At 41.8% G+C, this 16,524-nt stretch overlaps 1 protein-coding gene across 4 annotated transcripts in view; it reads right to left on the bottom strand.

Moving 5' to 3' along the window:
* LOC118290204 (MAM domain-containing glycosylphosphatidylinositol anchor protein 2-like) overlaps positions 1-16,524 on the bottom strand; it is a 150,909-nt gene that overhangs the window by 13,971 nt on the left and 120,414 nt on the right. For 2 of the 4 annotated variants that reach the window (XM_035617699.2, XM_035617696.2), the window contains exons 12-15: positions 15,533-15,710; positions 7,377-7,397; positions 5,077-5,232; positions 2,667-2,828 (exon numbers count right to left, since the gene is read on the bottom strand). In XM_035617699.2, the coding sequence (XP_035473592.2) occupies positions 2,667-2,828; positions 5,077-5,232; positions 7,377-7,397; positions 15,533-15,710 (517 nt within the window). The remainder of the gene's footprint in view (positions 1-2,666; positions 2,829-5,076; positions 5,233-7,376; positions 7,398-15,532; positions 15,711-16,524) is intronic. The other 2 variants (XM_035617700.2, XM_047328771.1) reach the window with 1 other exon arrangement.

Here is a 16,524-nt window from a genome sequence, read left to right on the forward strand (position 1 = left end):
TACATCAATCAGATTTCAGTAACATTTGAATCAGAATCTGATGATGCTTGGTGAGTTGTTGGATCGCTATCAATCAAATTGGATCAAACCACATTAACAGTCCTCACAGAGCCGATTATCTAAGTTTTTTTGAGAGTTAAACTCTAAATAAAAATGCCCAAGGTCGCACTCCTTAACATTAACCTTGATTGATGCCTATTTTCTCATGAATATTGGATTGAATCCATGTCTTCAGTTGCCAGGTGTAGCTTTTGAAATTTCCAACTTTGCATGTCAACCTCAAATGCCACACAAAGTGTGCTTGAAGGCTGCTGTGCCTATAATGTCTAGCTTGCTTTGCATGTGAACAGATCCCGGAGGACGGGTCACTGGGCTTTTTTAAGGCGCAAATGTCAAAAGTGATGGTGCATAACACAACACCCTTTTGTTTATGAGCGGTGTCCATTCACTACTCAGGAGGTCGAGTCGGTCGTCCACTATAAACCGTAGGTCGGCGGTTCGGTCCCAGTTTCCCCACGTCCGCATGCCGATGTGTCCTTGGGCAAGACTTTTAACCCCTCAACTACCTCTGGCTGCTCTTCCGACAGTGTAGGAATGTGAGAGAAAAAGCGCAGTAAATAGCAGCTCTGTATGAATGTTTGTGAATTGATGAATTTGACTTGTGCAGCTTGGGCAATATCAAGTAATAAATAGTCCAAAACATTATACTCCAATACACAATGGTGCACTGACTATAAAGGACAGTGTGAGAGCTGCATTGGTTTGTCAGGCATTCAAGTGGATTAAACTGGGTGCATTAATATCTGCAGATGAATGGCCCAATTAGCCTGGAAACTAGAACAATCAGTGAGCTCATGTTTATTCGCTCTCGCAGATGGGTACGGCCCCGTGGAGAGTATATAAAGATGGTAAAAAATGAAGCTAAAATATTTCAGACACAGGAGCTGCTATCTTGCCCTTTTCGACGTCATTGGAGCCAGAGTGTGCTCAGTAATGATCTGCGAGTGGAGCCGTTGTGGAGAGGCATCAAGGTCAGTGTCAGCTGTCAATCATGTTTCACCCTGTTTTTAAAGCACCAAATAACTAATTCAAACTTAACTTATCAGAAACATGAACACTTGAACATACAAGTGTGATGATAATGACCCTAAATGACAGAAACCATGTTTGGGAAAAAAGATTATTTGACTTCCATGTCCCATCTGCTAACATGGAGGAGGCGGGGTTTGTGACCTATACTGCAGTCCGCCCCCAGGGGGCGATCCAGGTGATTTGGCTTCAATTTTGTCACGAACCTGTCATGTCGTTCATCTTTATATACACTCCGTCCTATTCAGACTGTCGGCCCAATCACATCCACAAATGTAAAAGGGGGCAGTTTTGTATATATATGATGATTGACAGAGGAGCGCTAGTATAACATGGTTGTCGCTGATACGGAGAAGTCTATTAATTCAGCCATGCAGACAGTATTTATTGAACTGTATGGTATATTTTCTCTAAAAGAAGTACAAACATCAGCTAATTGTCTAAAAAAACAACAACCCTGTTCTCATACCTTAACAGCATCCACGACCCAGGACACCAAGATGACCCTACAACCCCACCTTGAAGCAGCCCCTAACTCACCTTATAGACCTGTGCAGTCGCTAAAGCTACAGGGTGCAGCTGAGACAGAAAAATCACCACGAGTGGTGTTGAACATTGTGTGAGGCTGCTGCTTTTGTGCTCAAGATCCAATCTTGCTCACCACAAACAGTTTGCACTCGGAGCAGGAGTGCTTGTGGTCGACTGATCTGGTCCCCGGTGAACAGAGAACTCCTTCAGTCGCTCTGCCATCTTCAATCGGGCCATGCGAGTTTGTTATCAACATTCAGTGGGGAATGTGCGAGCTAATGCCCAGGATTTGTGTACACTCCTTTGAAGGTGTTTGTTGCAAAAATGAGATAAATTTAGCATGAAACATCTAACAGCTGCATTTAACAAAATTTCAGCATGAAAACACAAAACTCCCCACTGAACTCGCTCCAGAGAAAAACTGTCTGGAAACGACTAAAATCCTGTTGCTTACAGGAAGAAGTGCAACTGCTTTTTTCTTTTCTTTTCCACAGTGTGACTCCTGTGTTTTCTGTCTCACAAACAACTACTCTTTCACACATGCGCACGCGCGCGCATGCGTGCACACACACACACACACACACACACACACACACACACACACACACACACACACAGAAAACCCCACTGGGACACACGCAATTTCAAGAATCTGATCTCTCAGTTTATATTTCAAAGCCACTGTGATGTCCCACAGATGCTTGATGATGGACTTTTTTTTGGGGGGGGGGGGTTTGTTGCTCTCTTTTCTCATTGGCTGTTTAGTTGCACACTGATAAGAATGCATCCCCTTCATTTAGCAGAGAATTGCCGAAGCATTTTGAGTTTCACTTGAATATTCTTTTGATGCTTAAGCAACCAAAATCTCTCCAGAACAGTGACAGATTCTTCAAAGAATGGGAGTAATTATTCGTTCTTCATCTTTTTCCATGACCTATTGAGCAATGAATTTAATTAAGCAGATCCCTTTCACTGGTTTCTTCAATGAGCAGCACAGAAGTATTTTATACAAGCTGTGGGCGAGGGAGCATATATAAAATGTAACTTACCAATATGTTTCCCATACATGTGGTAGAAGAAACCGAAGCAGTAGGCAGGTGGGTTGGTGATACCGTAAGGGTTCTTAGGTGCTACATTGAAAAATGGGCTTATTAGCCGCGCCTGGTCCCCTTCCTTCCGCGGCCTCGATGTCTCGATGTACATGTAGAAACCTTGAAACACAGGGGCACAGTCAGTGGTATATAAATACACACAGGAAGTTACTGCAAGCATGATTGAACCGGTAAATCATCTTCAAATATGCAGTAAAATAAAAACACAAGGAAATACTCTGATTCTTGAGGATGCAAGTCCCTTGTCCTTCAGCTGCTTTTTCAGGATGAGAAACATTTTAAGTATAATTCTATTTTGTTGTTTTGATCTGATTACATATTATAAGATTGTGCAAAAAAGGCTTAACAGACAGTGGGTATGTTTTTTCCATATTTATATATATATACTGGCAAACTGCCCCGAAGGCAGGCAGTGTTCAGAATATAGTACTTTCTCTCTACCCTCTGATACACCAACAATTGTTTTGGCACTGTAAACACAGGTAAAACATCCTTGGTCATGCTCAGCTGCTTCTGTGATAGCATGATGGAAATGAAACATTCCATATCAGAGTTAAGGAGCAGGACTTTCTACAAAGGACAGTTCTCCTTCTACTAATAGCAATAACCAGGGGCAAATCGAGACGAGTAAAATGGGGTTACGCATCTCTGCTCCCTCGGTCCGACAGTCCTGGCGGCGAGTCAAACAGTCCTCTGATTGTGTCTGAGCCACTCTCTACCCTGCCACAGGGAAGGTAGCTCGTGAGCGGCACCACGCCCCTCCAGCCAAAATCAAATGGAATATGTCCCTCAGTTGAATCTCATATCAGATAATTATGCGCAAAGAGGAATGGGGCTGGTAATGAAATGCTGGACATTTTGAAACCATTAGGTGATTAGAGCCAATACATTATTTACTGCTTCAGCTGCTGCTGGTGCCACAGCGCCATAGCAGACACGTACATTCCACCACAGATAACTTTTACATGAATCATCCGGTAGATTTCTCATTTTGATAATTGGCTATTTCATTTTTTGAATATTATAATACCTGAAAATGTAAATAAGTTATTGAATACTGAATATTAAGCCGATTCTTTAGTATAGACATGAGATCATTTTGAGAAAAAAAAAGCATCAATGGCTATCATCAGACATCTGCATTGATTATGCAGTTGGGAACACTCGAATCTTTCCACCTTTTTTAACATTTAAAAAAGTTTCATGTTTACAAATAAAGGCAAAACATAATCAAGGTTCAGTGTTGCTAATTTTATATCTCACCATTTGATTTAGAAACAACATGATAATCACAGTATTGTGTGTGAGCCCTGTGGGAGCTCCTGCATTCATGCATGGATTTTATGTGAAATAACAGAGTGCTGTCAATTTAAATATGTGCATTCTGCCAACTTATTCCCAACCCAGTGAGCAGGTGGAATGTATGCAGAGCCCACGCTGGCATACTTGATTAGACTCAGACCGACTGCTTTATTTCCAATAGGTGCGTAATTTTACGTTTGATTGTTCAGCTCCCCAAATCCCCAGCTGAGAAATTTAACTGGGCATCTTACTCACAGGTTGGTGTCTATTTGAGTTGTTTGTATCTAATTTGCAGGGAACAGGTGTAACACAACATATTCACACTTGTGGTGTCATGCTGATCAGCACTCATATCTCAAATTAGCTGGAATGATTTAAGAAACTCTAAAATTGCACAAAGCTATATTAAGGACTGATTTGGACTTGTGGCTGAAAGCAGAGTTCATTCATTTTGTTGGCTGAAATGACAGACAGAAGCAGGTTTTATTTAATTAATGTCAACAATTTGAGTTGGTTGAAAACTTTCAAGTTCATGTGTAGTTGCTCTTGCAAATGTGTCTGCCCGACACCCACCCATTCAGACAGATTTCCATCCACCCTGACACTGCTCAGGGCGATCGCAACCATTTATATATAATGGGACGGGTTTGTTACGATGAGTGACAGAGGAGCGCCCAATGGGAGCACCGCTGAAGCATTTTCATTAACAACCAAGATGGGTGCCACCGATTCGGAGAGGTCTGCGGAATCCATTATTGAGACAATTTAAAAAAACTGATACATATTTTTCTATAATATTTTCTTTATAATATAGAGACATACTTTCTCTATAATATTAAAAAACAACTGCACACTAGGATCCTCCAGACACTCCAGACGTATGCCAAGCCCAAAATACACAGTAAATGGGTCTAAAATGTGCATTTAATGACAATAGACATGGAAACTGAACAGGGCTATTGACCAGGAGTAAATATTGTACACTAATAAGCTAATGATAAGCTGTTTAGCCTTGGAAGTCGATTAGACTTTTAGTAATACTTACCCTGCTTGGAACCACTGCGATCACCACTTGGCCCGGTGTTGGGTGTATACTTGGTGTCGCGGGTAGCAGCACTATGACGTGTCCAATCGAAATCATCATTCTTGTCCTGGGTGAACATGCAGATGGGCTCCTCCTCAAAGCTGCAGTGGAACTCTCCTGGTGAGCGACAGAGCAGAACTGGGCTCGTACATTCACATCATTACAAAAAAAGTCATACACTGTCCAGAAGCTGCAGTACAGCATGTGAGCAGCGTGACACCTACTGTAAATGTATGAGTTCCCTCTGTGTCTGTGTCTGAGTGCCACAGGGGGATATGCAACAGCTGAGACTTAATTACACCATACGATCTGAGCAAATTTCTAAATTAAGATTTGACCTCTCGCTGACTGCGAGACGTCACTGAGTGGTGTTCCAAGTTTTCCCTGACGATTACATGCACTTTGGTTCAGTTCAGAGAGGAAGTCTCTGCACCCTGGAAACACCCACCAGCAGTGTTTTTGTGTGTATCAAAACTGGTTATTACATGACAGCCCAATACTGAATCATGATGGATAGCAATCAATAATCTCACACTCACTACCTCAGTAAAAAATATTACACTAAATATAAATCTCATGTAAAATTGCTGGAAACACTGAATCAGAATTTGTTATGGTTTTTGCGATGTTATTTGACATTGTAGAAATAGTATTACTTGCATGGAACCGAATCTCTAGAGAAACTAATATTTTGAATAACTTTGTGAGTTGATTGTCCTTGGATGTTTTGTAGTATTTCACTCGTAGGACGCTATGTAATAAGTTTGTAAAATTAACTCCGCCTTCCTACTTCGCATACACTCTCCATCTTCTCTGCAGTGGGTGTGCAGGTGGAGATATTGGGTGCCCCCCTCCCCTCCCTTCTCTCCCCCCTTCGCTCTCCCCTCTCTTGTGTTGCTCTCCACGCCCCTTTGACAGCAATATTTAAACTACTGGAGTGTGCAGAGAAGGAATGAAAGTGTGGGTTTCGACACCCTTCGCGAAAAAAGAGTAATTGTTACTCCAGCATGAGGTTGTGATGGGTCACATGCAGGGGAATGTCTAACAGTGAAAATACTAATGAACGGTTGGAAAAAAAGCGTGGAGAACTAGCCCACTCACTTTAATTAAGGGGTAGAGGGAGGATCAACAGTGTCAAAACCTCGATTTAATTCTTGTAACAAACAAAGCAAAACACCTAACCAGAGGACGTGGCACTGCTGAGCAGTGTCCTCAAAGAGATAATAAAAAAAAAGAGCATTTAGATTCAGGATGCAGGCATGTGTTCTGATAAATATTCATTGATTTATTAAAACGTAGCTGGGAGCAGTTTGGAGTGGTGACCTTGAGAGGACCGGCTTTTACTCAGGTAATGGAGGTAATGTAGACAGAGTTGGAGTGTGGGTGGATGGACCGAGGAATGGAAGAGGGCAGCGATGCTGCGAGGCAGGGAGAGGAAGACAAAGAGATAGAAAGCGAGAGCAGGAGGTAAAAAAAAGCAGTGGTGGAAAGGGAGAGTATGGAAGGGGCCAGGTTGCAGACACTCTTGACTCCTCTGCTCATAGGCGCGCAGATTTAAATGGAGGTCTAGCTCATGGCGCTAGGCACTGACGCCCCCATCCACTGTGAGCTAAACGAAATGTTTTCGCCTTCTGTGCCCGGGAGAGATGGGAGGATTCGGAGGATAGGCAGCGGGAGGAGGGAGGAAGAGGAGGCGTGCAGGTAAGATAGTTTCCTTAAGGGATTTGGATAATGATGTTGGTGATTAGGATGTTTGTTATCACGCTGGCGATGTTTGAGAGAACACGCAACAAAATATATATCTATATAAATAAATAAACAAACCACAATGCACAATGGCACACTGCAGCAAATAGTGATTAAGTGTGGACTCTCAAGGTGTGAATAATGTGAATTCATAAAGGTTCAACAATGAAATGCGTCATAAGAGGGACTAAACATTAGCACAGTAGCGTGCAAATGTGCTCAGGCGTAAACAAAACCACTAAAGTGTCCAAAATGCAGAATATTCTGCAGAGATTCAAAGTTCCCAACATGTCAAACATGCCTAATGCAGGTTTACTCTGAATTCATTCCGGGAGGTTTTATTTATCATACATTATTTAGTTATCCTTAGAAGGATCCTCCAGTGCAGTGTGACATGTTGAGAGTCAGATCTCTACGGGACATACAGTCACTTTGAGTTTCCCCACTGTTCTCACAGACTGAGTTACGGCAGGAGGAGATTGCGGGAAATGCAAAGAGAGTTGCACATTACTTACTCAGATGAGGGTTGATGGGAGCTGTGAGAGAGAAAGGCCAGGGACAGTCATTAGTACAGAATACATTAGCAGTTCAGCTGTTAAACATGTAAAGCACTCAAACTGTCGCGTTTAAAGAAAACACAGATTGCATGTACACAGCGGCTGCTGCTGTTAACTTTTCAACATTCTGCAATTTACTGTTTGGTTTGGAGCTAAATAAAAAGTCCACATGTATCAAACTATGCTGCTCAGTGTTGCACTATCATAATAACAAAATGAAAGAGGCCCATGGGGAAGACCAGATATATTGTCCGATGATATTAAAACACTGAGTGTGTGCACAGCGTTTTCATCAAGCCCTATTGCTTCTACAGTGCGCAAACAAAGGGCCAAGCATATACAAATCAGGAAGCATTTGACTGGCACACACAATGTAGAGATGAATAAGCTGAGGGAAAGAGAGATGTCTGGATTTGAAGTGGGAAAGGTGGAAGGAATCCGTCTCTGCCCGATATTAAAAGTGAAAGACAGAGGGATTAGGAAGACCAGCCTGACCACATTAATAAGCTTATAGCATGACTGCTTATCATTACTGCCATTTAGCAGCATGGCTGATGTTCTTGACCAAGGTGACTTCCACTTAAACCAATAAGCCTCTTTGATACTTCCATTTAGAAGCCAATAAATCATAAAAAATGAGTATTAATCACAAGTGTGTCGGCTAATCACTTTCCTGTACGATCCATGAGTCTTCCTATGATTTTATGGAAACACTGATGAGGCGAGTCCACTGAAGTCATGCAGGGATGCTTTTGCATTCTGTCCACCTGATCATGGTTCAATGCTTCCCTTATTGATAATTTAAGAGGCGACTGCTGCAGCAAACACAGAAAGGTCAAGGGTATCACACAGTTGCAACAAGCCAGTTAGTCGGCACTTCACTTTTTTGTAGAGTAAATACCATTTAACCTGCCAAGAAGATTCATGGGCATTTTCATGATCGATTGCTGACCGGCTGAATAGATGCGATACGTCAGCCTTACCACAAAACTATGTTGCTTTGTGATTTATGAAACCTTGCTGTTCATGGGGGGAATTGATTTTAATCCAAGCAATTAAAGTGAGTAATAACAAATCATTCCCACAAAGCAAACATGTACTGAAATGCGTGGAAGTACTGTGAGGCTGGCGGAATTGGTCTTTTAAAAACAGAAGCACATAGTGATTTCTTTGTATGGCTGTGTGCCACATGGAAAAAGTATGTCCACTTGTTCACTCGCAGTGATGAGAAAAGGAAGATGAACACAAAGACACACTGAAACACACACAGAGGGAAACAGAGAACAAACCATCGCATTTCCAGTTGAATCATGTCAAACGTTCAGTGAACTGCAACGCCGCAGCTGAATCCTTGCTGTGGAAGGCACTTGTGTGGAAAGAACAGGCTGCGCACCCTCATTGTATAAATGCTTTAATTATCTGTTATATTACTGAATACCTGCATCCGAACACTCCCTGTGTCCCTGTGAATCTACACTGGGCTGCACACTGCTGCAATGAAAGACTCTGCAGAGAGGGAGGGAATCATCTGGGCTGTTGCAGAGAAAATGTTTCAGATGACAACTTGCAGCCTCGGGCCTGTGAAACGGATGCTGGCTTTTCCGACAAACCTCTATTCTTTCAGCTCCCCCCTCCTCACTCACTGGCTCTCTCTCTCTCTACGTCCCATTTCTGCAACTCTCCTCGCCTCCTCTCCGCGTCTTTCTTTTAAGACTTTGGTTAAGAAAAATATGTTTTGTTGTCAGTTTTTTACCTGCAGCTTGCCTAGAATGACTCAGTGCGCCTTAGTCCAGATGAATGTGTCTCCTAGAGCAGTGTCTCTACCCCCACTGAAGAAATCAAGCTGAGCATAGAGCAGGCCCACAGGCAACTCTGCTACTGCTGTGGATGCACACACATACACACAACAACAGATAATTTAACTTCCAATTCGGATGACTGTACTGGATAGGGGAAAACAAACAAGAAATAAAACAAATTGAGACCGAGATCTGCTGTTGACTCAACCATTTTGCTTTTTTCCTGATGTTTTGCAGCCTTATCTTTTAGCCCCTGAAAACATGAGTGGACCTCAAATGCTCTTCTCAAAATTCTGTGTTTTTAAAGCATAGATGAAGAACCCTCAAGCAAAAAACATCTCTCCTTTCTTCATGCTGCAGTACTCTGCTTAACCCCAACAGCCAAAAAAGGAGAAAATCCACCAATAATGATCAACGATGAAAACAATTTTTTTTATGGTTCTCAAAAATAAACAGACCCTGCAATTATTGAGAGAAGTGAGCATTTTTGTTGTGACAGGTCACATCCTCAACCCACGCATGAGCTGCACTACAGTCTGACTCCTGTTTTTTTTTTCTTTTCCAGCTGACAGGACAAAACAAACTGCCAGTTGAGGCATGTGTGCCTTCCATCCAAATTGCCTAATTTTGATTGAAACACAAAGTGAGCGCATTGACCGTCAAAGGACAGTGGTCCATGGAGGCCATTCTGGATACAAACACTGACTTCATCTTGGCAGGGTTCCCTGCCCACTGGCCTGCGGCTACATTACAAAGCAGCAGACAATTTCTAGGCTCTAGCCAAGTGTCCTCACACACAACAGTAGCCCGCTGTCTTCTTCTTCTTCTTTTTTTTAAACAGACCTCATATAATCCACACTCTCCAATATCCTCATCCATCATATTTAGTCTGAGTCTGGGTTTTGTGACGCTCTGAGAAAGCCCTGTGATGGCTTCACAGCTTCCACCATCAGTTGGAATAATTACATTGTGGGCAAATGTAATTCAGCAATCTTCCCCTCATGTCTCCCTGACAATAGCACAGGCACCATCGCAGTATTGTGCCCTTCAATCAAATTCTTGTTCAGAGACTGCTCTGCGCACACGCATGCACACGCACGCACACGCACACACACACACACACACACACACACACACACACACACACACACACACACACACACACACACACACACACACACACACACACAGCCAGTCCATGTACAGTTACTGTATTTCCTATGTGTTTTCCTATTCTTGCATCAGCAAGTGTATGCTTTGTTCATACAAGCAAGAGAATCCCTAATGTTCTTCCACATGGATCGGTCGGGTTTAAATGTTTAACAGAACTGACACCAGCTGCCCAGGGTGAGAAAGGTAAATAGACAAAAAGAAGAAACTTCAAATGCAAACATATAACCAATGGAAACCACAGAGAATTGACTACTGGTATCTTCTTTGTTATGAAAATTTGTCATATCAAGATTTTAATGATATCAGAACCTGTTAAAAATAATGTTGCTGCGGACTCTGCCACCAAAAAAGGAAAGAACTTCGATGGTGATGAAGTGATTTGGGTGTAAAAGGTCACATCCACCACAAACTGAAATAATATGCAAGCAGTAAGAAGATGGTAAAAGAGGGGGCACTTACTTTCCCACAACCAAGCAAAGGCACGTAAGTGTGAGACAACCCGTGAACTACATGATGAGAGTGCAGCTGGTCTACACAAGGTCTGAACAACCAAAAAGATAAAATATATTCACTAATAAGTGTTGGCAGGTTGTACTCAGTTGAACTGTGACAGAAATAGAAGAATGTGGCAAGAAATTATATTCGAAAAACATTGATATAACCGCACTATCGTCAGTGGACTTGTGTTTCTATGCTGCTGCAATAAATAATCAAATACTTTTTTAAAACCTTCCTAATCATTTTTTTAGCAAAAGAATAACCTGCAATATCATGATATTACTTTAAATGAGTAGTTAAGCCTTTTGGGAAATAAACGTATTTGCTGTCTTGCAGAGAATTAGATGAGATGATTGATACCAATCTGTTTTGTGAGAGGGGCACCAGTCTTCTTATCTCCCCTACAAATGTTAACCTATTTCTTAATATGAAAATATAAGATAAAAATATTTAAAGACAGCACTACTGAGCAGGTACAAACATACAAAGATAAGGCAGCATTGATTTTTCCACACTAATATCTTTCAAATGTGGTTCTATGTTGCTGCAAGTATTTTATATTTTGTTGAATCATATTGCAAAAATACATGAAAATATCAGGATATGTATGGACATTTTGTCCATTCTGAGAAATCCTATGTTGCAAGTTTGAGGTGTAATGCTTCAAAATATATGAATATTATAAAGTATAATATATAATCATGTTGTCAGATAACGTTGAGATGAGACAATAAGTGAATCAATGCTCAGACAGGGATTACACTGCACCACCAATGGCCAAGTAATATCACCCTGACACCCCGGGAAGAGAAAACATTAGGAGCAGAAGACTGTCATTAATGTGAGATTTAGTGGGATTAGACTTTAAGACAGGCGTCTCACTCTATATGTCACTATGAACTGCATAAAAATGGAATATTAAGAAATAGCGGCAGTGTTTTACCGTGCCACGATGACGGTCGCGGGAGGCTAAAACATTAAAGACTCCTTCTTGGAGGAAACCAGGGAGAGAGAGACGTGTTATGAGGAACGCCAAGCAGATGCTGAGTTTGTCACTGCAGCAAAAATTTTAAGTGTCTTTGGGGCTCTGTGACACAGCCATCTTTTATCCTACAGCTGGGGACATTATAACTCCTTTGTGTTGTTTTTTTTTCCTTCCCAGAAAAGCTGCTACCATCGGCTTTATGTGCATCGCAATAATCTTTTGATCTCTGGTCTGTGATGAGGAAACTCTCTCCTACTTAGATTTTCACAGTAGGCCAGTAATGTTTACGCCTACCACTGACAAACCAAAAGTGATATTCGTTTAGTTTGTTTTTTTGGTATTCCATACACACACATTCATTTTCATGGTCATGGGACCTGGAGACTATAAAGAACCATGTCCACCGCTGCATGGTAAACAAACAAACACACATGGCTGGACAAACATGGAGCGACTAATAAACTCACGCCCACAACGGAGGGTTATTTGGAGACTCCTAACCTGTATGTGTTTTTGATTGTTGTAGGGAACAACAGCAAACACAGGGACAAACTGCACGTCTCACACTGTCAGGACAGGGGCTAAAGGTGAATTCACACTCACGTCCTTCTTCCTCCAACCGTCCACTGATGGAAACCATCACAATGAGTTCATGAATGCACAGCAGATCATCACTTTTTGGAGTATTCTCTTTGTGTTTGATTCAAAATGTAAATATTTGTGCCACATGTGCACATACAACATAAGGTGGTGCAACAAAAGCTAGTGTGCAATGATGATAATTACAATATCATTGTAACTAATTAGAACTTAATTAGAAAACGGTATATAAAGAAAAAAATCAATGTACACACTTTCACATATGAACAACGTTTTCTTTTATATGTCTGAGCAGGATGCTCAGACAAAACCTCAGACAAGACTTTGTCCTTGAAGTGAAAAACAATGATTCATGGCATATACACAACTGCGATCTTCGCTGCCTACTCTCTGCACAGGTATGTCTTCGGCTCAAGTGACTTGAGTATTGAGTCAGAGAAACTGAAACAAGTAGCAGAGGTTTTTCCTTCAACGTTACATGTATTCTAATTGTTGGAGAACATTTCATACATCATAGGACCCTTTTTTTGCTTTTAGAATACTTAAGTTTTTTTTTTACCACCATCCACAATTTCTTTTGTTTTTTTGAATCTATGAGAAGCTTCTCCTTTTTTTGGCGCATTGCATTGTGGGAGAGTACAACAGCGAGCAGGTTTATTTTAAGTATGTATACTGACTGTTTGGTACATTTTCAGCATAAACACACTGCATACCTCAATCTTACTCAGATTCAGTGCTTTTCGGGACTTCCTGTAAGGGGACTTTGCTTTGCAATAGCCTAAGGTCAGACAGCGCACCTAAGTTGGCCTATGATTAGCTGATTGGCGTAAGCTCCTTTATTCATGACTTGCAATCACTGGTTAATTCACCATCTGCTTGACTACCAGCTGAGTGAATACATTCAATTCTTAATCAACACTCATGCCAAAGCTATTTTTGCTTCACAACCAAATTAAGTTTTTTTGATTGTTCTAGGATTTAATGATCATTTACTGTATGTGTTATTTAAGGGTGGATACATTCTCAAACAGCAGCCACATCTAACTCTATGCCCATTCAAATAAATTGTCAATCCTTGATGCAAGTGTCTGACTTGTTTGTCAGTTCACACAATGTTCACAATGAAAGTGCTGAATACAGATAAATGTTGCTGGTTACAAGAATAACTGGGCATCTCTTTCTCGCATGAAAATATTATGTTATACAACCAAACATATTCATTCATTTTAACCACATATACGTTTCAATAATTACAAAATGACATACATTGGTTTCAGTTCACCACACACCAGATAACCATAAAGCCACCGTGCTACAACTTGTGAACGGATGCCCCACGAGTCCCTGTTCCACAGTGAAAGTGATAATGGAGACGATTCTGGACTTTATTTCATACGTCAGTCTTTTGGGACAGAGTGGATTCAGCGCAGACCTACATTAGCCTGCTGTGGTGACACTGTGCTGTGCATGGGAGAACAGAGCAGCCCTGGAGTGATAATTAGTCCAGTCGCTTGCTGGGCAGGAGATTCGCACATCAGCACTGGCTCCCTTCTTTCCCTATAAAAAAAAGACCTTGTTCATCTGTATCTCCGTTTTCTCCTCAGTCCCAACGTGGCTGCTTCCATCTCCCCTCCTGCGCCTCTCTGCCTTAATTAACCCAAATCCTCCTCCCTTCACTTTGATCGGATTCAATTTGATTCAGTTCCTCCGGTTGAGCACATCCCGCACAAAATCACAAACTATACAATACAAATAACGGCAGCGGAACTTCACGTGTCCTTTTCTCTTCCTCTCTTTCCCAATTCTCTTTTCACCAGTCATGATGAGCTGCAGTGAAACTGAATTATTCACAACTGCAGGAGCAGCAGCACTCAGGAAGCGCTCAGCAGTCGGTGATAGACAGGAAACAGTCAGCCTGTTTGTTTCTGAAAATGCACATCTCAAGTACCTGTGCATCTGTACACTGGAACTGCTGGGCCAACTGTGGATAGTACGGTAGCTTTAGTATTTCAGTATAGTATATCATCCCACAGGATCTACCTCCATTTTCTAGCTATTTCACTCTGCAAAGAAAAACAGTGTCTTCATGGATTCTCACTGGCCTCACCAGGCTGGTGTGCCACACAGTGCCCGGTAATCTCGAGGACGTTGTTCTGGCATCCGAGAGATATATAGTAGTGTAGTCCTGATTCAAAACCCATATCAAGTTAGTTAAACATCACTGTTGTTGTTCCTACTGTCCACTGGTTCTGGGCAAACACAGAGTGACATTTTATTTTGTTTGAGGGGCCATATGGGGCTTGACAAGGACCTTTCAAAATATTTGCAATATAAACTCAAAAGAAACTAAACAGAAAAAGAACTTTGACAAAAATTGGTAGTATGACAAATATTCCAGGAGACAACATCCTCTTGGGTGAAGCTGAATGAAGCACAGGTTGACTCATCTTTGACCAAGTCTGTTTGGTCTTGTGACCCAAACCACACGTTTGAGTCATCTGATGGTTTGACATCAGGATGATCTCTCAAGTGCAGAAAACAACAAGGTAGCTTTCCCCCTGTCCAGGATAGACTTCACTAGGGCGATAAATGTGGCGAGGAAGAGACGGTTAGTCAGTTCATCAGCATTCGTTTATCTCAAACGGATTCCAAGCTGCCTTGTTACGACTGGGTGTGCGATTAAATGATGGTTATTACTGACGTTTTTACAAGTCCTGCCTCATATCATCCATAATACATCATTATCATGATCATCATGATGATCGCTGACACCAGAGTGAACTTTTGACCCCCATCAGTGTTGATGAACATGTGTCACGGTGCAGCAGCGCAAACTCGAGCTGGAGTTTGTGTCTGAGTTAGCTGAAGGAGAACAATACCAGCTGGAGCTATAATTCTTCCGCCTGTGCAGCCACATGTGTGGGCACACTAAGGTGAATGCTACTCTCTCCTGTGTCTACCCCTTCTCTCTCGGGTTTTTCCAAACTGCGTGATGAGCAGGCCGATTAATGCTCTCCGAAAAAGTTCTCTCTAGAATTAGTCCAGTGTGCAGCACTCACCGCTGTAGGTGACAATACGGATGGTGGAGTTGCCCTCTCCGAACCGTGTGATGGGGGTGAGGCGCATCTCATAGGATTCAGGCTTTATCAGCTCAGTCAGGTTGTGCGTCATGAGCTCTCCTTTGTTGATTGTTCTATTCACAGGGATCTCTTGTTCCCACCAGCGCTGCAGCCCCATCTGGGTAGAGAGAGGAACCAAATGAGGATTGAATCATTAGAAAATCACCAGAACCTCGTAACTTTAGGTTTTGGTACCCACACAAACATTTTATACACACATGACTGACACAAAACACCAAATGTCAACCAGAATCTCTTAATTTATAAGCTGACAGAAATAGGTTTTGTGTTCATCATTTTATTTAGATTAAATCCTAAATACACAAGCTCGACCAGAATTGTCGTTAATGGTCTTTTTTTGCCAAACGCTATGTTTGAGACCCCTGAACTAGAAAATGCTCTCATACTGACCTGCTTTAAATATAATCTGCAATAGCAATGCACCAAGGTGCAATCACAGCTGCCTTTCAATGGGAATAGGAGATGGCACTGCATGTTGTGGCCAAAACACACCCCAATTATAAATAGGTAAGTCCAAACCTTTTGAACCATAAGCCCGGCACAGAAAAGTCTTTTTTTACACTGTTAAACCAGAAAAAAGTGGATTTGGACACACCCTTAATTAGACCATGAGCTTAGATCATTTAGATAGAGCCCCTTGTCTTTAGCTGACAACTGTTAAACTGACAACCTCCAGATGTGTGAGCTTTTTGAAAAATCACAAACAACAAAACATAATTTGGCTGGCTACCTTGAGGGGCTTCTCCTTAAGCACACAACCACCCGCTGCCAGTCAGCTATTGACTTTATTTCAGAGACTGACTGTAGCCGGGACAGTTCCAGAGAGACAGTCTCATGACGCAATACAAACATCGTTATCTGTGGCTTTAGATTCTGTGGCACTGTGGAATTGGATTAGATAACCAATGCAC

This window comes from Scophthalmus maximus, chromosome 18 (genome assembly GCF_022379125.1).
Source record: "Scophthalmus maximus strain ysfricsl-2021 chromosome 18, ASM2237912v1, whole genome shotgun sequence".
Lineage (NCBI taxonomy): Eukaryota > Metazoa > Chordata > Actinopteri > Pleuronectiformes > Scophthalmidae > Scophthalmus > Scophthalmus maximus.